General features: G+C 44.2%; 1 protein-coding gene across 2 annotated transcripts in view; it reads right to left on the bottom strand.

Moving 5' to 3' along the window:
- Positions 1-25,610, bottom strand: part of LOC143923851 (lactase/phlorizin hydrolase-like) — a 94,747-nt gene extending 69,137 nt beyond the window's left edge. For both annotated transcript variants that reach the window (XM_077447772.1, XM_077447773.1), the window contains exons 1-3: positions 25,023-25,610; positions 6,608-6,678; positions 1,139-1,219 (exon numbers count right to left, since the gene is read on the bottom strand). In XM_077447772.1, coding sequence (XP_077303898.1) covers positions 1,139-1,219; positions 6,608-6,678; positions 25,023-25,593 — 723 coding nt within the window. In that variant the 5' untranslated portion in view covers positions 25,594-25,610. The remainder of the gene's footprint in view (positions 1-1,138; positions 1,220-6,607; positions 6,679-25,022) is intronic.
- Positions 25,611-25,916: the final 306 nt, after the last annotated feature.

The following is a 25,916-nucleotide window of genomic DNA, read 5'->3' as shown; positions in this document are numbered from 1 at the left end:
TTGGGTGCCGTCTCCGGTTCGGGAGAGACCCAGTGTACTTCAAGCATTCCAGGGGAGGACTCTTTAGAAGAACATCATGTACGGATTGGAAGTAACTGAAATAATCCGGTCTTGTGGATATCGCCAAGCAGGCTGAAAGATCCAGGTATTCCACAAGTTTAGTTTCCCTACGTGTTCTACAACTACGTCTGTGGCAAAGACTTGTTCCTGAGTAAGCACCTTGTTGGCTGCTAGGCCTTGTGAGCGAAGGACTGTCCAACCTGAGTGTTCATCCAGCTGAGAATGGCTATTCTCTGGATGCCGTCAAAGTAAGAAAGATCTTTAAAGTTTTTGGACTTTGACATTGAGAGTACCTGAACTTCCTTCCCAACCCTCCGATCCCAAGTTGATAGACTGTTCAATTGACTGAGTTTTGCAAATAAAATCCATTCAAGTGGATTTGTTGTCAGTCTCAAGTTACTGGGCTATTTACCACGGACATCCCCTAGACGTGCCACAAGGAGAACAGAAGGTAACGGTAAGTCCAAAAATAATCAGCAGCTCCTTCGGGGGGTTAGTGCTACAAAAGATAAACAGGAAACACCTGCTTCCAGATTGGTCGGGAGGAGGATTATTGTTGCAACAGCAAATTTTCATTCGCTGTTGGTACACACCTGGGTGGGCTCCAGACGCAATGCTCTGCGTCCTGTGTCCACCCTATTTTGAAGCCTATTAGAGGCTATGACTCTTATTAGGTGCTCCAAAGAAAAAAAAAACCTGGCCGCTCTAATTCATATGCCTGATGACCTGAAAGGGGCCATCACATGAATAGGGGGCTGCCGCGGCAGCAGTAGATAGATTCATGCTGTGCATGAACCTATCCACTGCATATAGGGGGTGGCAAGGATGGGGGGGTGGCACCCGGGTGCCCCAATGGACAAGCCGCCCCTGGTGATTCTTTTAACATCCATTACTCAAGCCTTGAAGAAGGGGGAGGTCTTGTTTCAAAATAACTTTTTAGGTGATAGGAACATTTGTGCTAGACGCTCCTTAGTACACATCCAAAGGTCGATCCTCTATTTACCACTGCTAATGAACACAGTAATCACCCCTGGAAGAAAAATCTTATATCATAGATGGTAGCAAATCTTCACCTTACCAGATGGGATGTCTGCTCCTGCAGCTCTTCTGAATTCAGACAATTGTATTCAATCTTCAGTGCAAAAAAATCAACAGATTCCTAGGAGAGACAAAAATGAATGCCAGATCCGTTCCTATACTATGGCAAACATGCTTCGACTAGATTATGTTATGGGTGATGTTGGAGCCTTCAAAAACAGACATGATCCCCCCAGACTCACAATCTTGAATTGTTTTCATAAAAAGTCTTTTTTTTTGTTAAAAGATGAAACCTGCAATCACAAACATTGTAGTCAATATCTAAAATGACCTTTAAAGTGGTTGTAAACCCTTACAAACCACTTTGACCTACAGGTAAGTCTAGATTAATGCTTACCTGTAGGTCCAAGAAATATCTCCTAAACTATACGGTTTAGGAGATATTTACCTGAAGACAGCCACCGCTGTCTACGGCGCATGCACTGTAGACAGTGGCGCGCAGGTGCACTGGGCAAGCCGCAGATCGCAGCGATATGCCGCGAGTGTCGGCTCCCGTGACGTCATCGCTGCTCCGGTGAATCACAGCGCTGGAGCAGCGAGACCCACCAAGAAGATGGACGCTCGGAACTGCAGGGGACAGCGGTGACTTCGCTGGCTCCTGTGTCAGGTAAGTGACACATAATGGGCTACTATACGATCCATAGTAGTCCATTATGCTTTACCTTTGCAGGGAGACAAAGAGGAAGTAAACTCATCAGGGTTTACTTCCTCTTTAAGTGGTTGTAAACCCTTAGGCGGCGTACACACGCGGGGACTGTCTGCCGAAACTAAGTTCGTCGAACAGTCCGCTCAAACTTTTGAATGAACGAACACGCCCACACGCGGCACTTTTTGAGCGGACAAATACGGCAAACTTTGTTCGTCGTACTAAGTCCGCGCAACTTTTGAAATGAGCGGACTCGCCCACACACGAGGCAACAGTCCGCTCATTTCGAGCGCGTGTGCAGGTAGGCGGGGCCCGCGAAGGAGACGTCGCGGGCTCCGCCGCCTGAAATGGACTTAAAGGGGAACCCCAACGCCGAAAAAAATCGGCGTGGGGGTCCCCCCAAAGTCCACAACAGACCCTTGTCCGAGCACGCTACCCGGCCGGCCAGGAAAGGGGGGCGAGCGAGCGCGCCCCCCCTCCTGAGCCGTACCAGGCCGCGTGCCCTCAACATGGGGGGTGCCTTGGGGAAGGGGGGGCCGCGCGGCCCCCCCCCCCACCCCAAAGCACCTTGTCCCCATGTTGATGAGGACAAGGGCCTCTTCCCGACAACCCTGGCCGTTGGTTGTTGGGGTCTGCGGGCGGGGGGCTTATCGGAATCCGGGAGCCCCCTTTAATAAGGGGGCCCCCGGATACCGGCCCCCCACCCTATGTGAATGAGTATGGGGTACAATGTACCCCTACCCATTCACCTGTAAAATAAAAGTACCCAAAAAAAAACACAACACACGAGATAAAATATTTTATTGCACAGCTCCGGGGGTCTTCCGTCTTCGGGGGTCTTCTCGCCGGACTCCTCCGCTATCTTCTTGTAGCTCTTTTGCTAGCGGAGGAGTCCGGCTTTCTTCCTCCCGGCCGCCGGCCTCTTCTCCCGACTTCGGGGGTCTTGTCCCCCTCTTTGGTTCTTCTGCCGGTCTTCTGTCGCCGCTGTCGCCGCCGCCTTCCATTCTTGTTCTTCTTCTTGTTCTTCTTGTTCTTCTCCAGGAGATGTTGACACGTCGCTCTCTCCGGCCGGAATGCCAGAGCCGCGCTGAGCGGCCACTTATATAGGGACAATGGGGCGGTGTCACATGGTATATGGCACATGGGTTGGTCACATGGTGACCCCGCCCCCTTACGATGTCATAGTCCCCATGTGACATCAACCCATGTGACCAACCCATGTGACATATACCATGTGACACCGCCCCATTGTCACTATATAAGTGGCCGCACAGCGCGGCTCTGGCATTCCGGCCGGAGAGAGCGACGTGTCAACATCTCCTGGAGAAGAACAAGAAGAACAAGAAGAAGAACAAGAACGGAAGGCGGTGGCGACAGCGGCGACAGAAGACCGGGCCACCGCCTGCAAAAGAGCTATAAGAAGGCGCGGTGGCCCGGCAGAAGAACCGAAGAGGGGGACAAGACCCCCGAAGTCGGGAGAAGAGGCCGGCGGCCGGGAGGAAGAAAGCCGGACTCCTCCGCTAGCAAAAGAGCTACAAGAAGATAGCGGAGGAGTCCGGCGAGAAGACCCCCGAAGACGGAAGACCCCCGGAGCTGTGCAATAAAATATTTTATCTCGTGTGTTGTGTTTTTTTTTGGGTACTTTTATTTTACAGGTGAATGGGTAGGGGTACATTGTACCCCATACTCATTCACATAGGGTGGGGGGCCAGTATCCGGGGGCCCCCTTATTAAAGGGGGCTCCCGGATTCCGATAAGCCCCCCGCCCGCAGACCCCGACAACCAACGGCCAGGGTTGTCGGGAAGAGGCCCTTGTCCTCATCAACATGGGGACAAGGTGCTTTGGGGTGGGGGGGGCCGCGCGGCCCCCCCTTCCCCAAGGCACCCCCCATGTTGAGGGCACGCGGCCTGGTACGGCTCAGGAGGGGGGGCGCGCTCGCTCGCCCCCCTTTCCTGGCCGGCCGGGTAGCGTGCTCGGACAAGGGTCTGTTGTGGACTTTGGGGGAACCCCCACGCCGATTTTTTTCGGCGTTGGGGTTCCCCTTTAAGTCCATTCCAGGCGGCGGAGCCCGCGACGTCTCCGTCGCGGGCCCCGCCTACCTGCACACGCGCTCGAAATGAGCAGACTTCCCTCCGAGCGGGAACAGTTTGCTCATTTCGAAAGTAGCCTACACACGGGCGGACTGTTCGCTCAAACCAAGTTTCAGCGGACAGTTTTTCGGAATTTCCGAAAAACTTTGTTCGTCAAACTGTCCGCTGAAACTGTCCGCTGAAGCCCCACACACGAGCGGACTGTCCGCTGAAACACTGTTCAGCGGACAAAGTTGAGCCAACAGTCCGCCCGTGTGTACGCGGCCTTACAGGCCACTTTGTGTTACAGGTAAGCCTATAATAAGACTTACCTGTAGCTACCCAGGATACCTCCTAAACCTGTATTTGCATGTGCCCACGTCATCAGCACATGTACACTGACACAAACTGAAGCAACAGCGCGCATGTGCCGTTGCTTCAGTGAGTGTGCCGTTACTGCATGCATGCATGGGAGTGACGTCATCGGGACTCCGGCCAATCACAGCACCGAAGCCATTATACCCAGAAGTAACCCCCGGGAGTGATGTCGCCTGCCGCTGCTGTGTAGGGGCACTACAGCAAGGGCTTCGATCTCAGGTGAGTATTACATAATATTAAATAATGAGCTAGTATGCTATGCAAACTAGCTCATTATACCTTTGTCTTGCAGGTGTTAGTTTTTTTTTTTCAAAGTGGGTTTACAACCACTTTAAAATGGAATTAAAGCCTAACACTAACTATTCTTATAACTGTTCCCTCCCCCTTCTCCTATCTATACTGCCTACCCTGTGTATACTTATCATTTTTTAAATGCAGTCCAGTCTGGTCATCTGATCCTGCGGCTCCAGCTCTCCTGTGTCAGTGGCTGTAGGATAGAGGAGGGAGTGCTGACAACGGCTGAGAGTTCTGGGAGCCATGACATCACCCATAGGCTTCCATGACCCAGCCGTTGTCAGGGCTTCCTCCTTTCCCCTGCAGCAGCTGCTCACTGTCACAGGGGAGCTAGAGCTGCAGGATCATATGACCATACCAAAGTGGACTAAAAAACAAGATAAGGAGAGGGGAGGGAACATTTTTACGAAGTTAGTTTAGCTACTGTAAGGCATTAAAGGGGTTGTAAAGCTTTGTTTTTTATTTTCTAAATAGGTTCATTTAAGCTAGTGCATTGTTGGTTCACTTACCTTTTCCTTCGATTTCCCTTCTAAATGTCTTTTTCTTTGTCTGAATTTCTCACTTCCTGTTTCTCCTCAGTAAACTTCACACCATCATCTGAGCGGTGTTTAGTCAGCCAGAACAGCTTACTGAACAGGAAATGAGAAATTCAGACAAAGAAAACAAAGAAAAAAACATTTATAAGGGAAATCGAAGGAAAAGGTAAGTGAACCAACAATGCACTAGCTTAAAGGAACCTATTTAGAAAATAAAAAAACAAACCTTTACAACCCCTTTAATTCCACTTTATTGTGCATCACTATAACATCCGGGATAACTAAAGCTGAAGTTTAGGTTTGACCAATAAAGGAACGTACACTATATTGTCAAAAATATGGAGACGCCTGCCTTAACTTAATCTTTACACGCAGATGAACTTTAATGCCATCCCAGTCTTAGTCCATAGGGTTCAATATTGAGTTGGCCTACCCTTTGCAGCTATAACAGCTTCAACTCTGGGAAGGTTGTCCACAAGGTTTAGGAGTGTGTCTATGGGAATGTTTGACCATTCCTCCAGAAGCGCATTTGTGAGGTCTACTGATGTTGGATGAGAACGCCTGGCTTGCAGTCTCCGCTCTAATTCATCCCAAATGTGTTGCATCGGGTTGAGTTCCTTCACCCCAAACTCACTCATCCACGTCTTTATGGATCTTGCTTTGTGTGCAGTCATGTTGGAATAGGAAGGGACCATCCCTAAACTGTTCCCACAAAGTTGGGAGCATGAAATTGTCCAAAATGTCTTGGTATACTGACGCCTTAAGGGTTTTTTATACTGATTAATTCCATAGCTTAAGTCATAACTGAAGTTAGAAAATAAGCTGATTCTGAAGCACGGGCAAAACTATTTTTTGAGCATACAGTGCCTTGAAAAAGTATTCATACCCCTTGAAATTATCCACATTTTGTCATGTTACAACCAAAAAAACGTAAATGTATTTTATTGGGATTTTATGTGATAGACCAACACAAAGTGGCACATAATTGTGAAGTGGAAGGAAAATGATAAATGGTTTTCAACATTTTTTACAAATAAATATCTGAAAAGTGTGGCATGCATTTCTATTCAGCCCCCCGAGTCAATACTTTTGTAGAAGTAATTTTCAAGTCTTGCCACAGATTCTCAGTTGGATTTAGGTCTGGACTTTGACTGGGCCGTTCTAACAAATGAATATGCTTTGATCGAAACCATTCCATTGTAGCTCTGGCTGTATGTTTAGGGTCGTTGTCCTGCTGGAAGGTGAATCTCCACCCCAGTCTCAAGTCTTTTGCAGACTCTGATGGTGAGTACACACAATCAGAATTCTCGTTGGAAAAAGCTGTGATGGTTTTCCTGTCGGAATTATGTGCCACTTTGTGTTGGCCTATCTCTATCACATAAAATCCCAATAAAATACATTTACGCTTTTTGGTTGTAACATGACAAAATGTGGAAAATTTCAAAGGGTATGAATACTTTTTCAAGGCACTGTAGCAATACCATAAAACCAGAGGAACAAAAACTACAAAATAATGTTTACTTACCAAGAAATTGCCATTTATTGACTGACAGGCATCCAGGACTTCTGGGTCAAGGGCAACAGACAACTCCCCACCTGATAAAATTAGCAAATGTATAATTATGTATACATAAATGCAAATATATAAGTTCCAACATATTATAAAAGTATATAAAAGTAAAGAGGCTGTAGAACAAGAATGAAGATTTTATACAGGAAAGAAGTGTACCCTCCCTATGTGAGATGTCAAACTGTTAAAAGTGTAGAAAATGAAGCAGCCACTAGTACAAGTCAATTCAAGTTTTCTGCCATTAAAGTGGTTGTAATGGCAGAAGGTTTTTTATTTTTTTTATTTTTTTATCTTAATGCATTCTATGCATTAAAGTGGTTGTATATCCTAATTAGTGATTTTTAGCTACAGGTAAGCCGGTAAGAAGACCTCTGCCTGGAGTGACGTCATCACAGCTCCAGCCACTCACAGCACCGGAGCCGCGAACCCCAAAGAAACGCAGAGGGCAAGATGTCAGCTCCCTCGGTGTGAACCAGACTGCAATACTGGGGCTTTGATTTAAGGTAAGTATTTTATAATGCGCTAGTATGTGGTGCATACTAGCTCATTATGCCTTTGCCTTGCAGAGTTTTTTTTTTTTTTTAGTTTTGCGGTTATACAACTGCTTTAAGATAAAAACCCTTCTCTGTGCAGCAGCTTTCCTCAGTCCCCCTAATACTTACCCAAGTCCCCTCTTGATCCAGCGATGTTACACGAGAGACTCAGCTGTCTGGGACTCTCCTTCCTCATTGGCTGGGACAGTCCATCAAAGTCAGTGAGCCAATGAGGAGAGTGAGGTGGTGGGGCCAGGCCGTCGCTTTGTGTCTGAATGGACACACAGAGCTGCGGCTCACCTCGGGTGCCCCCATAGCAAGCTGCACTCAAGAGGAGGGTCAGGCCAGGACGCTGAAGAGGGACCCGAGAAGAGGAGGATTCGGGCTTCTCTGTGCAAAACTACGGCACAGAGTAGAAAAAGGATATATATAGAAAAAGGCTAATGGTCACATAAGTATATATTATAGAAAAGTGCCACATCCCAGTTAAAAATTTTTGAAAGAAAGGGGGAAATGAATAAAGGGGACTGGAGGGTAACCAACCCCCGGGACTTTTTTAACGGCACCAAATATGTATAAACGATAAGTAAAATCAATAAAGTTTTATTCAGTGTACAAAAAACATTTTTCAGATAAAAAAGACAATTTTGTCCATATACATACAAAGTAGAAAATATGAGTATACAAAAGTTGGTACATAAGCCTACAAGACTCCACAAATTACCACATTTATATACAATTTAAACTGCATTGTTTCTTTCCTACATGTTTCGCTCTTCTGAGCTTCTTCAGGACAATTGCAGCATACAGACTTCAGGAGCATCCTTCAGGTCCCATCAAAACCATCCCATTCCTACCTGTTTTGTAAGGCAATAGTAATGTAGTCAGAGAGATTCGAATACTTCTCCGTCTGGGAGCGGCCCCACGTTTATTCTCCTGTCGCTTGTCTGAATGACAATAACAGGACCCGCGTCTTAACTCGTGTCTCCAGCCCGGCGGCGTCTGACGTCACCGCCGGGCTGCGGGCACACCTATAGGGAGGATCTCCTCACTGCGCGTAGGTTCTCTATTGCGCATGCGCAGAGGACGTAAATCACGTCCATGCAGCGCATCGGCCATTTTAGAGTATGGCCAAAGTCAGGAAGTTTGCCAGTAATGGTCTGTCCATATCCGCACTCAGACTTAGCATGACGCTTTGTCAGAGGCAGGCGACCATGATGGACAAAGGGCAGTATGCCCTGGTCTTCTTCTCGGACAGAACAAAATGCAAATAAACGGGGATGGGGATGGCCCAAAACAATTGCCACTCACCATATGATCCCCGGTTTCAAATGATGGTAAAAGAAAGTTATTTGCGACAAACAGACAAGAAAAGGAAACCTCACATTTAGAAACGGGGCGGGCTGACCAAACCCCTAACTGGTTGGAATGGGTTATAGGTCAAACCCGCCCCGGGGTGCCCGTACAGACTCAAGAAGTGGAAGACATTCAGAAGATCCCTTATAGAATACGGAGCTCCCACCACAGTCCACTAATTATCCAATGTTAACCATAGTGTATTACTAATGGTACAATGCATTTTATTTAATACAGTATATTTTTTCTTCTCCATCCCACGGGAAAAAAAAAAAAAAACATGAATCTTAAAATCTAAAGAAAAGGTTTGAAGCTAATCGCATCATTGAGTCCGGGAGATCGAGTGGCTTCCAAATTAAATATCCATCGGGTCTCTCGTTGTAAGAGAGTATGATTATAGTCCCCCCCTCTTTCTCCCGGAGGGACATATTCTAATGGAAAGAAGTGCATGAGGTTATCATTAAACTGATGATATAAACCAAAATGTCGACTGATTGGGGTTTCCATCTTCTTCCCCCGCACCAGGGACACATGGTCCCTGATGCGGTGGAAGAAGGGACGTTTTGTCTTCCCAACGTAGAAAGCATTACATTGACAAATCATGATGTACACCACCCCCACTGATTGACATGTCACAGCAAATTTGGGCTTAAATAGATGACCATTTGGCAAACGTATAGATCCCGACGCATGTAGGTATCTGCAAAAACCACACTTATGGCATGGGGCACATCCTGTTCGTTTGAGTCCCACCTTCAAAGGAGGGGAAAAATGGCTTTGTACTAGAGAGTCCTTTAAAGATCGTGATCTCCTGTAAGTAATGCCCGGATAGTCCGGGAGATGTTTAGCTAAAAGGGGATCCCCCTTCAGGAGATACCAATATCTCTGAAGGATTCCTTTTACTTGCAAGTGTTGTTCGTTGAATGTGGTGATAAATCTAACCTCATCAATGGTTTTTGATGGTCTATGACTATGTATTAAGGAGGCCCTACTTTGTTTCCTAGCTTGCGTATATGCCCTTTTTAGGCTTTTATTACTGTAGCCTCTTTGACGAAGGCGCAGTCTTAATTTCCTAGCCTCTAAGGCAAAATCTCCATGATTGCTACAATTCCGTCTTAGACGGAGATATTGTCCGTATGGGATGCTCGCTATCAGAGGGGACGGGTGTGAGTTGGATGCATGTAAAAGCGAATTTGCCGCAGTGGTTTTTCAGTGGAGAGTGGACTGAATCCCTCCCCCCAAATCAGTAAAAATTTGCACATCAAGGAAAGTTATCCTAGAAAGGCTCTTTTCCATGGTAAATTTTAAATTAAAGGAATTCGTCCCCAACAAGTCCACAAAGGTATCTAAGTCTTCCTCATTACCCGTCCAAATAAAGAAGATGTCATCAATGAATCTTCGCCACATTGGTATCGAATCAAAAAATCGTTGTAAATTTTCTTGGCGAAAGATCTGGCGCTCCCAGCCCCCCCCAGGTACAGGTTGGCATATGAGGGAGCACATTTGGTCCCCACAGCCACCCCCTGCACCTGGAGGTAATGGGAGCGCCCAAACATAAAGATGTTGTTGGTGAGAATAAAATGTAGGAGATCCAAAATGAATTTCATATAGTTGGGAGGGATGCGCCCATCCTCCACTATGAAACTCTCAATTATCTGAACCCCCAAGTCATGGGGGATCGAATTATACAGAGCCTCTACATCCAAGGTCACTAGCCAGGTCCCCTCTGATAGCGAAATCCCATCCAAAGCCCGCAGTAAGTGGGATGGGATTTCGCTATCAGAGGGGACCTGGCTAGTGACCTTGGATGTAGAGGCTCTGTATAATTCGATCCCCCATGACTTGGGGGTTCAGATAATTGAGAGTTTCATAGTGGAGGATGGGCGCATCCCTCCCAACTATATGAAATTCATTTTGGATCTCCTACATTTTATTCTCACCAACAACATCTTTATGTTTGGGCGCTCCCATTACCTCCAGGTGCAGGGGGTGGCTTTGGGGACCAAATGTGCTCCCTCATATGCCAACCTGTACCTGGGGGGCTGGGAGCGCCAGATCTTTCGCCAAGAAAATTTACAACGATTTTTTGATTCGATACCAATGTGGCGAAGATTAATTGATGACATCTTCTTTATTTGGATGGGTAATGAGGAAGACTTAGATACCTTTGTGGACTTGTTGGGGACGAATTCCTTTAATTTAAAATTTACCATGGAAAAGAGCCTTTCTAGGATAACTTTCCTTGATGTGCAAATTTTTACTGATTTGGGGGGAGGGATTCAGTCCACTCTCCACCGAAAAACCACTGCGGCAAATTCGCTTTTACATGCATCCAGCTCACACCCGTCCCCTCTGATAGCGAGCATCCCATACGGACAATATCTCCGTCTAAGATGGAATTGTAGCAATCATGGAGATTTTGCCTTAGAGGCTAGGAAATTAGGACTGCGCCTTCGTCAAAGAGGCTACAGTAATAAAAGCCTAAAAAGGGCATATACGCAAGCTAGGAAACAAAGTAGGGCCTCCTTAATACATAGTCATAGACCATCAAAGACCATTGATGAGGTTAGATTTATCACCACATTCAACGAACAACACTTGCAAGTAAAAGGAATCCTTCAGAGATATTGGTATCTCCTGAAGGGGGATCCCCTTTTAGCTAAACATCTCCCGGACTATCCGGGCATTACTTACAGGAGATCACGATCTTTAAAGGACTCTCTAGTACAAAGCCATTTTTCCCCTCCTTTGAAGGTGGGACTCAAACGAACAGGATGTGCCCCATGCCATAAGTGTGGTTTTTGCAGATACCTACATGCGTCGGGATCTATACGTTTGCCAAATGGTCATCTATTTAAGCCCAAATTTGCTGTGACATGTCAATCAGTGGGGGTGGTGTACATCATGATTTGTCAATGTAATGCTTTCTACATTGGGAAGACAAAACGTCCCTTCTTCCACCGCATCAGGGACCATGTGTCCCTGGTGCGGGGGAAGAAGATGGAAACCCCAATCAGTCGACATTTTGGTTTATATCATCAGTTTAATGATAACCTCATGCACTTCTTTCCATTGGAATATGTCCCTCCGGGAGATAGAGGGGGGGGACTATAATCATACTCTCTTACAACGAGAGACCCGATGGATATTTAATTTGGAAGCCACTCGATCTCCCGGACTCAATGATGCGATTAGCTTCAAACCTTTTCTTTAGATTTTAAGATTCATGATTTTTTTTTTTTTTCCCCGTGGGATGGAGAAGAAAAAATATACTGTATTAAATAAAATGCATTGTACCATTAGTAATACACTATGGTTAACATTGGATAATTAGTGGACTGTGGTGGGAGCTCCGTATTCTATAAGGGATCTTCTGAATGTCTTCCACTTCTTGAGTCTGTACGGGCACCCCGGGGCGGGTTTGACCTATAACCCATTCCAACCAGTTAGGGGTTTGGTCAGCCCGCCCCGTTTCTAAATGTGAGGTTTCCTTTTCTTGTCTGTTTGTCGCAAATAACTTTCTTTTACCATCATTTGAAACCGGGGATCATATGGTGAGTGGCAATTGTTTTGGGCCATCCCCATCCCCGTTTATTTGCATTTTGTTCTGTCCGAGAAGAAGACCAGGGCATACTGCCCTTTGTCCATCATGGTCGCCTGCCTCTGACAAAGCGTCATGCTAAGTCTGAGTGCGGATATGGACAGACCATTACTGGCAAACTTCCTGACTTTGGCCATACTCCAAAATGGCCGATGCACTGCATGGACGTGATTTACGTCCTCTGCGCATGCGCAATAGAGAACCTACGCGCAGTGAGGAGATCCTCCCTATAGGTGTGCCCGCAGGGCTGGAGACACGAGTTAAGACGCGGGTCCTGTTAGTGTCATTCAGACAAGCGACGGGAGAAGACACGTGGGGCCGCTCCCAGACGGAGAAGTATTCGAATCTCTCTGACTACATTACTATTGCCTTACAAAACAGGTAGGAATGGGATGGTTTTAATGGGACCTGAAGGATGCTCCTGAAGTCTCAATTGGAACTATGTACTCTATATCTCTGAGGTAGATATATATCATTGATGGGGATGTGGTCTCCCTTTTTTACTCTTCGTTCTCTAGATCAGCACAGAGAAATCTCTCGTGTTCAAAAACATATTTCGTTTAATCTCTATCTGACAACACACGGGGTTTGCTGTTATTGGGCATGTTCAACTGGTTCTAATTCAGCCACCTTCTGGGTATTGCCAGCTATGTTTCAAATATTTATTTTGCCATATGAAGATCACACTTAAATGGCCTAGATACATTATATATATTTTTCTCGTGCCTCTGCAGACTCGTGGGGGAGATTGGGGATCCCTAGCGCTGCTCTCATCACAGTCCACCTATTTGGTGGAAAAGGAGGAGAATCTAAATTTTTCTCGCCTAAGCAAAAATTAATATTTACAACATTTGGAAATAATGATATACATTTATATGAATTCACCAACTATATGGGGTAAGATGTTCTTTTTGCTTTTTTTTGTCTGTTTTCTTATAATTCTATCTGCAATCTCCATAATGGAGAATTATATTATTATTTGTTTATTCAATAGATTTGGGATGCCACTCATGGGAGTGAGTGTCTGTTCCCCTTAACGAATTAATTTGTTATTTAGTACATATAAAAACTATGTCCTGTTGTTCAATATTGTAGAGGTGGTCGATTCATTCCTCTCTGGCTAAAATGTTAGATTTGAATGAATCCATTACCAGATTTATTTAATTGGTTGTGTTAACCTGTTGGGTGGACACTTTTTGTGCCTCCCAGGGGTCTCTTGTGTGTACAGAACCATTTATGTTTATTTATTTATTTTTTGTATATTTTCAGTTTTCTATTGATTGCTGTATGCTGCAATTGTCCTGAGGAAGCTCAGAAGAGCGAAACATGTAGGAAAGAAACAATGCAGTTTAAATTGTATATAAATGTGGTAATTTGTGGAGTCTTGTAGGCTTATGTACCAACTTTTGTATACTCATATTTTCTACTTTGTATGTATATGGACAAAATTGTCTTTTTTATCTGAAAAATGTTTTTTGTACACTGAATAAAACTTTATTGATTTTACTTATCGTTTATACATATTTGGTGCCGTTAATAAAGTCCCGGGGGTTGGTTACCCTCCAGTCCCCTTTATTCATTTCCCCCTTTCTTTCAAAAATACGGCACAGAGTAGGTAAATATAACATGTTTGTTATTTTGTAACGAGACTTTAGTATAACTTCAAAGCTCAACTTAAGCATTGCCCTTTGTCTTGCACAGTTGTGCAGAATCCTGTACTGAACTTGCTTACTCATAAGCTTCTTACAGTGTGCATTAGAAGTTGATGCAAATCAGATGGAGCCAGATTCTGGCTGGAAGACATCCAGCATCACACACCCCTTTGTTTATTGTATTTTAGTCCATGCAATCATGGAAGCATAACACCTCCTAAGAAACAGCACACTGCTTGCATCAGCGCTGAGGGTTCTAGTGCGGAGTACTAAGGCAGGGCACTGTAATCTTATCAGGAAGCTATATACAGCATACTACCATCTTCTTTTACCTGTCATGATTTCTATTACATAGAGAAGCACAGTGACCAGGTAGTGATGGGTTTACATCATTCTGAGAGGAAGTACGAGTATGTCCTCCCACTCTAGGAGCTTGCACACTCCTGCGGGAGGTGCCCAGCGGTGTGGTCTGTGATAGTTGTGTCCTTTGGACACAGTGCATCACCGATCATGGTACAGGACCACTATGATCGGCCCTGTGCCAAGTGATTGCTGTGTCCAATCGCAGCAATCACAAAATGTAAACAAAAACTACACGTTGCAGCATTGGTTTGCCCTCTCCACACACAGAGAGCATGTGTGAGGGGAAATAGAACCAATCTGAGCCTGTAAGTGCCGATCTGTGAGTTACTGAGCTTTTATAGTGATTTTACAGAGATTTACTGTTAAAACACCATCAGCCCACTAAGGATTAAGGCCTATAATAGTGTCCCTGGGGTGTTTTCAAATCTTGTATGGCTTCCCTCTAATTCATATTAACCAAAAATCATACACCCAATTAATTAAAATTTTTTGGTTTTTACCAATGATTTATCGAATTTAATTGTGGACCAATGTTCTGTATGCCCAGCAAAAATTTCCTTGTATTTACACTGAATATAGGACTCCCAACAAATAAATTAACTTCCCTCCTACTGGTCCACACACCCTATTCACGCCACTCCATTCCTCCATTTTGTCCAGATCACGCTATGCAATAATAATCAGGTTTCTACAGTTCAATTATAATGTCCTGCTCCCTCCCTGAAATCACCCTGAATACAGTACAATAAACTGTACAAAATCAAGCCACTTATTATTTTTTTTCCCCAATTTATTTTTAGTTCAATCTTATTTTATTGAAACAAGACCATGTTAACATTTCAAAATAAAGTTAAAGATATACAATTATATCATAACCATGAGGTACAGTTACAGTTTGTTGGGGCCTTATGTTCTTTTGTATATTTAACATAACGCAACAATATATTAAATAAATCAAACCACATTGTTTTTGGGGAATACTCAACATCCTGACAGGGGTCAGGATACACGAACATATAGTAGAAACATATAATGATTGTAATAGCCAAGTGTTATGCTTGCAAAGTATAAGCGCTTTTGGGATCACTACTCATTCCATAGGCAATGGGAACACTTCAATTGGTAGAAGGCAGGGTGGTAAGGCAGAAATAAGGTCTCTAGGAGAGAGGGGAAAGAATAGAGGCATGCCATCATGGCTGTGGGGTGGAAATAGGTGGTTCACCCTCAGTCCATGTCACAAATTGAGGAGAAGATGGAAACATGGATCAAGAGGTCCACGTGATGGAAAACTGTTCCTCTTTGTCTTTTTCCTGGGCCAGCAGATGTTCCAAGTCTCTTTCTTATTCATGCTACTTCAATAGCCCAATCCGCAAGGGAGGGCTAATTCAGCGATTTACAATGTCAGAGGTTAATGTCCGCACCGCAGCAAGGAAATTACATAGTACATCTTTTTTGACTGATTTCAGTGAGCCGGGGATCATGGAGAGGAGGACTATTTCTGGTGTAGGTTGAAGGGTTGTCACCCTAAGCTTGCAGTACAAGTCAAATATCGTTTGTAAGAATTTTTTAATCGGAGGGCATTCCCACCAGACGTGGAGCATAGTTCCTCTAGAACCCAAACATCTCCAACAGGCGTCTGAATGGGAGGGGTCAATATGTTTTATGTTTACAGGGCATCTGTACGATCTCACAACCAATTTAAATCCCTTCTCTTGGACTGAGGTCGCAGAAGAGAGCTTGTATGTCAGTATGAAACATTTTTGCCACTCTATTCGTGAAATAGAATGTTGTAGTTCTAATTCCCAGGACTGCGTATTTGGATTTTGAGAAGCATAGAGTAAAGTTGTGAGATTACATGGGTCGGGGGGGCAGTCTGTAGAAGTAGATCGTCAAAACTTGATGGTTAGGATAAAATAGTGGACAGAGAGTGAAAACTGCAAATTTATGATAAGACTTGTCGTCTTTCAAGCCAGTGTGTCGGGGAGTGAGGAAGCGAACAGTTGGGGGAGTCAGTCATCAGGGATGGATCAGCACGGAGGACTTAGGCAAGTCTCCTGGGTTCATCTTTACTCCAGGGCCCAAATTTCGATCTATACATAGCAGGTGGGATTGCTGGGGACCCAAAGAAGGGAGTCATATGTCCCACCTGTTTGGAGACATCACTGGACAAGATCATCCGCTCTCACATTTGAATTGTGTGATGGGTAAGATCCGCCAGCAGTGATGGATCTTTTCAATCATCCACAAGGGTCCCTGAAAGAACACGAAGTTTGATCGAGTTCAAGTGGCCTTCTATTTGCACCCAGATTTTTGATGTAGAATGATGAAACCAATCTACAATCTGTGTAAGTACAGCAGCCTTGTGGTACAAAGAAGCATCTGTGGCTCCTGCTTCCCCCCCAGTCTTCGGGAGAGAGAGGGTCTCATATTTAATTCTAGGGTGAGCCAGTGAATCTTCCTAAAATACAAGATCAGGATATGAATAGGAATGGTTTGGAATAAATATAAGAATCGGAGTAGCACATCCATTTTCAAAGCGTTCACCCTATCTAACCATGAGAGCTGCGTGGTTGCATATGAGGAGAGATCCACTTGGGTTTTGAGGAGTAGGGGAATAAAATTTGTAGAGAAAAGTCAGGAAGCTTCTGTGGGGATGTTGATCCCTAACTATCGAATAACCTTGGAGCCTGTCTAAAAAATAGAAGTCAAGACGTGTTGTAAGGTCATCCCAGGTAATGAGATATTGAGAATTTCTGACTTACTGTGGTTTACTTTAAAGTTACTCATTGTCCCGAAGTCCTCAAACTCCTGTAATATAGAGGGCACGGATAATTGGGGATTTGTCACATACATCAGCAGGTCATTCGCAAATAGGGCAAGTTTGATGGGAATAGGACCTATCGAGATCCCCATCATAGAGATATTATTACGTAAGGCTACAGCTAGGTGTTCCATGGTGAGGACATATTGGGGGGGGGGGGGGGCAAAGGGAATCCCTGCCTCGTTCCATTATGGTTGTGGAATGCAGGGGATAATGAACTGTTAATACGAATTCTGGCAGACATTGAGGAGTATTATCTTGGATAACATGTGGGGACCCACTCCTATTTGTTGTAGTGACAGTCTAAGAAATTGCCAGTCGATCCGGTCAAATGCTTTTTCAGCATCAACTGTCAGGAGACAGAGCGGTATGTCATGGGCACGGGCATAGTCAGCTAAGAGAAGATTTTTCAAGTTGTTATCCCGAGCTTCGCGACCACTCATGAACCCAACCTGGTCCAAATGTATCAGATTAGATAGATCTAAAATCTGTAAGCCCTTGTACACACGGTCGGAGAATCTGTCGGAATGAGTCTTATCGGACCGTGTCGTCAGATAATCCGACTGTGTGTGGTATGCATCGGACTGATTCCGTCCGAATCTCCGTCCGACCCAATTTTCCAACATGTTGGAAATATTTCCCGACCAACTGGGCCGGACGGACCTAATCCGATCATGTGTAGAGCATTTTCATCGGACCAAGTGCCACGCATGCTCAGATCAAATTCCTACATCAAAGCTATTGGCTACTAGCCTGAATGTAGTCCCATCGTAACGAAATTACGTCATCACGTTCTGAAAGTTCTGATTTTTCGCCAACTTGGCCCGACCGTGTGTATGCAACAGTTTCGGACACAATCCGTCGGACTAAATCCGACGGGCAAAATCCGACGGATTTGGTTGGCAAAATCTCCGACCGTGTGTACAGGGGCTTAGCCAACACAATGGTGGATACCTTTAGGTCTACCCCTATCAACGAGATATGTCATTAGTTTGCACACAGAGTGTGGTCTTTGCCAGGTTTAGGGATGAGGGAGATATGAGCTTATAATGTTTGTGGTGGAAATGCTGAACCGTCCGACAGAGAGTTTAACATTTTAGTTAGGAAGGGTTTAAGGAGCAGTTCAAAGTTTTTGTAGAATTTAGGAGTAAAGCCATCAGCGCCCAGGCTTTTACCAGCCAGGGTGGCCGCTATGGCCTTAGCAACTTTGTCTGTAGTGATGGGCTCCTCTAACTCTTTAATATCATCCTCATTCAGTGTGAGTAATGCTGTCCCTGCAATATAACATGCCTTGCTTTCCTCTGCCTCAGAAGGGGAGCTAGAGGTATGGATATTATATAGAGACTGATAGAAATCCTTCTGTGCTATTTGGGAGGGTGTGGAAACTGAGTTGCCCAATTTGTCTTGGATATGGGATATAAACGCCAATGGTGCCTTAGGGTGTAAGGAGCGAGCTAATGATCTACTGCATTTGTCTCGGAATTGATACTGGTGCAGAGTGAGTTTATCCGCATATGAACGCGTACACACCTCGTACCAAAGCTGTGAGATACCTCAGTGAGAGTTTCCACAGTAGGGGAGCGCTTGTCTTCAGTTTCCAAGCTCTTACGCATTTGAGTTTCAGCCACAATGGTAGTGGATCGTTCCTTCTTCATGTGGGCCCCGATTTGAATAAAGCAGCCTCATAGGACAGCCTTTAGTGCTTCCCATTGGATTGGCAGAGAAGTAGGGTCCTCGCCGTGATTAGTGAAAAAATTGGATATGGCATCTGAGACCCTTGTGACACATTTGAATTTGTAAGCATCAAGTCATTCAAACACCATGACCATTCTCTAACCAGTGTAGAGGGAATCTGGGGGCTCAGGTATACGGGAGAGTGGTCAGACCATATCATAGAGTCGATTTCGCAGTTGGGGGACTAATCCAAGCAGCTATGTTCCACTAGAAAGTAGTCTATGTGATTGTAAGACTTGTGGGCATGGGAGAAATGGGTGTAGTTACAAAACGTAGGGTACAGTACCCTCCACACATCAATGAGATGTAAGTCGTATAAAGCCCGCTTTAGTGCCTGTAATTTAGGGAAAGACAACTAAGATCATGACGTGAAAGAGTCTAGGAGTGGGTCCGGTGGGGCATTGAAGTCTGCACCCAGGATAAGCTTGCCCTCTGTGAAGCCAGCTAAGATCTGGAGGTACTGCAGAGCTGAGGATACTTGATTTACGTTTGGTAGATATACGTTAGCTACTGTAAATTTAGTCCCCCACAGCAAGAATTTCACCAATAGGTATCAAAGATATGGTCAGTCAGATTGATAGGGAGTGCTTTGTGGAAAGGCTATAGAGGCCCCTCTGGCCTTCTGTGTAGGATGTGTACTATGGATTCACCTGTTGAAGTATCTGTTAGAGCAAGAGGGGGTGGATTCAGAGTAAAAGTGCATCTCTTGCAGTAGAAGCACGCTAACCTGGTGTTTGTGCATTTGATAGAGGATTTGACCTTGTTTAGACGCTATATTGAGACCGCTTACGTTATAGGAGCAAAGACACCTCAGTGGAAACCCAAGGAAGGCACGGTCCAGTCCACAAATATGATAACTACATATTTAACTACAATCAGTTCATAAGAGGTGTCGATTATAATGACTAAATGTTACAACCATATTTAGCCACCAGAAGATCAATCCACTGGTACAAAAAACTGTCCATATATCATATATAATTTTCCAGTTGGCCCTGTACAATGTCTACATCATCTATTATAAGTCCACAGAAAGACCCGGCTCCTATCTAAAGTATTAAAAGGGGAAGATCACATACTTTAATTATCAGGGATGCTCTACACTTGAATACCATTCTAATTAGACATGTGCATTAGTTTTCGTCCGAATGCATTTTCGTCCGAATTTCAGCTATTTTCGTTTTCGTTTTGACAAACGATAACGAAAGCACAGAATCCGAAAAACGAAAGATCCGACATAAATAAATGCTTTATTTTCATTTTCGTTGTTACAACAGTTCGATATAGAATAGGAGATTCGACGAGACTCTGACAATAACAATCTGTGTCTATAGAACCTGTGGTCGAATGTGCGTAACCTTACCTCTATTAGTCCAAGATTATATAGAGAAAATATTCGACAGAGAAAAAAGATTTGACAGAGAGAAAAGATTCTGCAAGTTACTGTCCTAAAAAGTGTTTGGGGACCCGGGTCCTGCCCCAGGGGACATGTATCAATGCAAAAAAAAGTTTTAAAAATGGCAGTTTTTTCGGGAGCAGTGATTTTAATAATGATTAAAGTGAAACAATAAAAGTGTAATATTCCTTTAAATTTCGTGGGGGGGGGGGGGGGTGGCTATAGTATGCCTATGAAGGGGCTCATGTTTCTGGTGCTTAGAACTGTCCCTGCACAAAGTGTCATTTATGCAGGAAAAAAAGTCCTTTAAAATCACTCGCAGCTATTATGAATTGTCGGCTCCCGTAATACAGAGAACACTCATTGAAAGTCATTGATAAAATAAATAAATAAATAAAAAGCGAGGGGGTCCCCCAAATTCAATCACCAGACCCCGCCCCCCTCTGACGCAAGGGGAAACCCGGGCTTTCCCATGACGTATGGGTGACCCCGCACCCCTCTGATGTAACACAGGCAGGTTTCCTTTACATCAGAGGGGGGGCGGGGTCACCCATACGTCACGAGGAAGCCCGGATTTCCCCCTGCATCAGAGGGGGGCAGGGCCAGGTGACGGGTGGCCCCGCCCTCCGCATATAACAAACGCCAGGCCGCCGGAATCCCCGCAGTGTCTCCTCCATGGAGACAGAAGCTGGATGGATTCGCTGCGCTGATTCAGATGAGCCATCGCTGGACCCCGGAGGGATGATCGTCCGTCGCTGGATAGCAAGAGTGGATTACCACCGCTGGAATCTTTTTTTTTTTTTTTTTTAATAAAGGAATTTTTCAAAAGTGTGTTTGTCTTATTTAACTATTTTTTACACTTTCTTTGTGAAATGGTAGGGGTACTTTTGTACCCCCTTACCATTTCAAACAGGGGGGGGCCGGGATCTGGGGGTCCCCTTGTTAAAGGGGCTTCCAGATTCTGATAAGCCCCCCGCCCGCAGACCCCCACAACCACCGGCCAGGGTTGTGGGGATGAGGCTCTTCTCCGCATCAACATGGGGACAAGGTGCTTTGAGGGGTCACAGACCCCCAAAGCATCCTCCCAATGTTGAGGGCATGTGGCCTGGTATGGTTCAGGAGGGAGGGGGGCCGCTCTCTCATCCCCCCCTCTTTTCCTGCGGCCTGCCAGGTTGCGTGCTCGGATAAAGGGTCTGGTATGGATTTTTAGGGGGAACCCCACGTCAATTTTTTTTTATTTGATGCAGGGTTCCCCTTAATATCCATACCAGACCTGAAGGGCCTGGTAATTGAATTTGGGGGACCCCCACGCTTTATTTTAAATTTTTTTATCAATGACTTTCAATGAGTGTTCTCTGTATTATGGAGCTGACAATTCATAATAGCTGCGAGTGATTTTAAAGGACTTTGTTTCCTGCATAAATGACACTTTGTGCAGGGACAGTTCTAAGCACCAGAAACATGCGCCCCTTCACAGGCATACTATAGACACCCCCCCCCCCCCTGAAATTTAAAGGAATATTACACTTTTATTGTTTCACTTTAATCATTATTAAAATCACTGCTCCCGAAAAAAATGCAGTTTTTAAAACTTTTTTTTGCATTGATACATGTCCCCTGGGGCAGGACCCCGGTCCCCAAACACTTTTTAGGACAGTAACTTGCATATTAACCTTTAAAATTAGCACTTTAGATTTTGAACGTTGGAGTCCCATAGACTTTAATAGGGTTCTAAAGTTCACACGAAGTATGCTATATACTAGCTCAGTCGAATCTTCTTTATACATTCGACAGACACCATAAGCCTTCAAAGACAGATTCGACCGTAATTCATCTGGATTTTCGGACGAATGCAATTTTTGAACGAAAAACAAAATAAATAAAAACGAGTTTCGGGAGTAACTAAATTAATTAATTTTTCGGACGAAAACGAAATTCCGAAACGAAATATTTTACTCTGCACATGTCTAATTCTAATGCAGTAAGCAGGCTGCCCGAAAGACACGTCCCCAATATTATCCCTACTACCCAAACAGCCCGAAAACCCCCATAAAATGCTGTGTGTGCACCAATAATACAATTAGGCATTGCACCCAATGCTATTGTTCCCATTGTCCCTCCTAACCTGACCTCTGTATAGGAGACTGCTTCCATATCTACAATACTTCACTACGATATTAGTGAATGTATGGTGAAGATTTTTCTCATATGTCCAACTACCTGCCATTTCCCTGTATCTGATGTCATATGCACTGACCACTTGCCTGTTTTTTGAACCACATTTCTACCTGCTGCCTGCACTGATTCTGGCCTGAGTAATCGACCATGCCTCTGCCTGCCACCTGAACTGACTCTAGCTTGTTTATCAACCACATTTCTGCCTTTCCACCTAAACTGACCTGCTGCCTGGACTGATCTGATTACATATTCAGAGTGAGAGTATTGTTTCCTACCAGAGAAAACTAAGCTTTTAGTTTCCTCTGGGTTTCTCCAGGATTGATTGATCCGTGTCTGGAGGCTTTGAAGTGCTTTGGGTGGGAAAAATTCCTTATCCCTGTGTCATGGTCTTACCTGACCGAAGCCCTTAAGCCTGATGTTTCTGCCTGCTGCCTGGCCCAATTCTTTAGATATTTGCTGATCTCATCTCTACCTGTACCGACCCTAGACTGTTTATGGCCAATGTTCCTGCCTGCTGAATACACCAATGCTTTGGCTATTTGCTGACCATGTCTCTGCCTGCTACCTGCATGGACCCTTGCCTGTTTATGGACCATGTTCCTGCCTGCTGCCTAGACCAATCCTGATTTATTTGAATTCATTAAAATGAGAGTTTTGTTTTATTCACAAGTAATGTAAAATAGGTGGCACAAGTAATGCAGTGCAATAAATGAATTATGCATCAGTGGATTGACCTTCCTGTCTTTAATCGTGGAATGTCAAATATATATTGGAAATTAAATAATTATTTTTATAGTTGTTTCTTTGGTAGCATGCTACAGAAATACAAGTCTATGGAATGTTTTAGATCAAAGATACATTATCTCTCTCATATATGGTGTTATCACTCTGATATAAAGGCATTATCACTTTCTGATATTGGTTTGCACAAACAAGAATTATCTCAGTGCGAAGTTCAAAGCATGACCCGACCTTCAATGTCATGATAATGGGGAGATAATAACAAAGGTTCCAATATGAATTTGAGATCAGTTTGGGATGCTTCTAAAATCAATCAGAGCTAAATGATGAGTCTATTTGACCTGCTGTAGAGCTCCTGCTGACCTGAACTAACCTGTTCCAAGCTGCTTTTTTTATTTCCATTGATTTGTATAGCGGAGAAATGGTTCAAACAAGCCACCCGAGCTCCAAGGATCTCATTTTTTTGCTTCTGGGTGTAACCACTGCTTTACTGCATGGCACACTGTCAGCATGCCACAAGGAGGGGCAGGCAGACATACAGTTTTTAGTACCTTGGGGTTCATTTAACATAGACGTAGAGCCCTGTACAGCGTGAAGAGCTGTTTGTTAATTTTTTTTGTACTGAGCATATAATCAATGGATATGCACCGGCTGTGCAGACTCACCCACACACCTGAGTTTGAGCGGTACACGCGGATGGTTGCATGGCCCCAACACAGAACCTTAACCCCTTCCCGCCCAGCCCTGGTGTCCCCTTACATGGGTCTTCATGCCTGGAGGCGGGGGGGGGGGGGGGGGGGGGTGGGACAGACTTCCCAACAATATGACCACTGTGCTTGGCTGTCCCAATGGTCACATGATCAGAAGCCTGCCCCATCGGTTCACAATCATGACTACAGACCGAGAGCTGTCTAGGATAGTCCGGCCAATGTGCTGGGAGCATGCCCTGAATGTACTCTCAACACAGAAACCTTGGCTGTCTACCCTTATAAAAACGTATCTATTTGCTTACATTTGGTATGTGATATACCATTGTGTTTTTTCATATTTGTTTAATAAATGCAAAAAAAAAAATACCTGCAGGAAGTCCGCTGAGCTTGTCATTTTCTACAGACTTTACCTGTGCTGTATTTCTATCAGTTATCAGTGTTGTCAGCCCTGCTCAGTTCTCTCTGTGGACTATAGAACACCTTCTCCTACTGTCCTGCTCGGAAGAGAGACAGGCAGGGCTGACAACACAGGGATTTCAGCAAAGGGACTATATTGTCTGCTCAAACAAGAAGTTAGGGGGATCATTAGATATACACTATATTTCCAAAAGCATTTACATGCACATGAGCTTTAATGGCATCCCAGTCTTAGTCCGTAGGGTTCAATATTGAGTTGGCCCGCCCTTTGCAGCTTTAACAGCTTCAACTCTTCTGGGAAGGCCGTCCACAAGGTTTAGGAGTGTGTCTATGGGAATGTTTGACCATTCTTCCAGAAGCGCATTTGTGAGGTCAGGCACTGATGTGGACAAGAAAATCTATTCAAAAAGGGTAAAATGTTTATATATTTGAGAGATGTACTGAATATATCTTTTTTTTTTTGCCCAGACGTGCACTTCAGGTGCTATTGCAGCTTGATAAAGCTGGGCAATTAAAAGATATGTACTTCTATAGCAAGCCAGCATGCTAAATCATAATGGCAAGACTATGGTGCTCACAGCTAAACAAGTCCTCTTTACATTGAGAAAAAAAGTTTATAAAAATTAGCATATTGACACTATATCTAAAAGTGTTGTAATAGAAATCTATAACGGCACTGTCAGATTACGTATGTCTTTATCGCTGTTATAAAAACTGTTTTTATTGATATCACATTTGAAAGCCTTTGTATAGAAACTTAAATACTCTTATTTTGTCTTTAAAAGTACATGTATATTAAATGTATGAGGTTTATGCAATTAGATTGGAGTTCATTGACAAAATTAACCAGCAGTGACTGAACTCTCACCTGCTGTTAGATACTTGGTGTGGTATAAAGTGGAAATCTTCTCATGTGCTTCAATCAAAAACTTCAAATACTGAGGGTTTGGTATCTCCTCTTTGGGAACATCAAAGGTGATCCAGATGTGAACCAAATCCCCAAATGTTTGGAACGCAAAGTCAGCATATTTTATATAGAGTTCTGTTGTTTTTTCTTCAGTGATGGATGTTGGAAGACCACTGAGATCTCCAATATTTAGGACACCAACAGGTCTGATGCTAACACTGGCCAAGGCCTGAAGAAGGTTCCTGTAGCAATGTACTTGAGTCTCATCCTTGAGTAGAAAGTTCCAATTTAGATAAATCTTGTAATGGGTGACTCCATACTTCTGTAGAACAGGTAACTGTTCTGTCATCACTTGTAGATCTCTTTTACTGCACCCAAGTACATTATTTGGCATTGCCTCATTATGAAGGCCCACTTTACTTTGGCTCAGAGGTCCAGCAATGGCAATTAGGTCTTTATCGGCTATCAAGTAGCTTCCCTGACACAAGAATGAGATGAGTACCAAGAGGAGCCCTTCCCAGGCTAGACCCATTCTGGCCAGTCTGTATCCTAAGCCGTACCAGGAAAGCTATTTATGGAATGATAAAAGCCATAAAATTAGCACTGGCCGTCTTATCTTCAATGCAGATAAAGGCTAAGAAAAACAATTTATGAAGGGATAATGAGGCTGCTACAACATGAGATAAAATATACAGAACACCTTTCAAAATATTATGTTGTTACATTTCATATACCCACAACTCTAACTCCAGATTCACAATTTCAGTGGGATTTGTAATCAAATAATCATTGGGCACGTAAAGATACACCTCTTTTTCTCTTTCTGAGATTTTATTTTTTCCAATATATAACAAG

The sequence above is a fragment of the Lithobates pipiens genome, unplaced genomic scaffold (assembly GCF_037356315.1).
Source record: "Lithobates pipiens isolate NorthernLeopardFrog02 unplaced genomic scaffold, aLitPip1_a1.2 Scaffold_22, whole genome shotgun sequence".
NCBI lineage: Eukaryota > Metazoa > Chordata > Amphibia > Anura > Ranidae > Lithobates > Lithobates pipiens.
The sequence above is the reverse complement of the archived record's forward strand: the minus strand, read 5'-3'. Positions and strand labels throughout refer to the sequence as shown.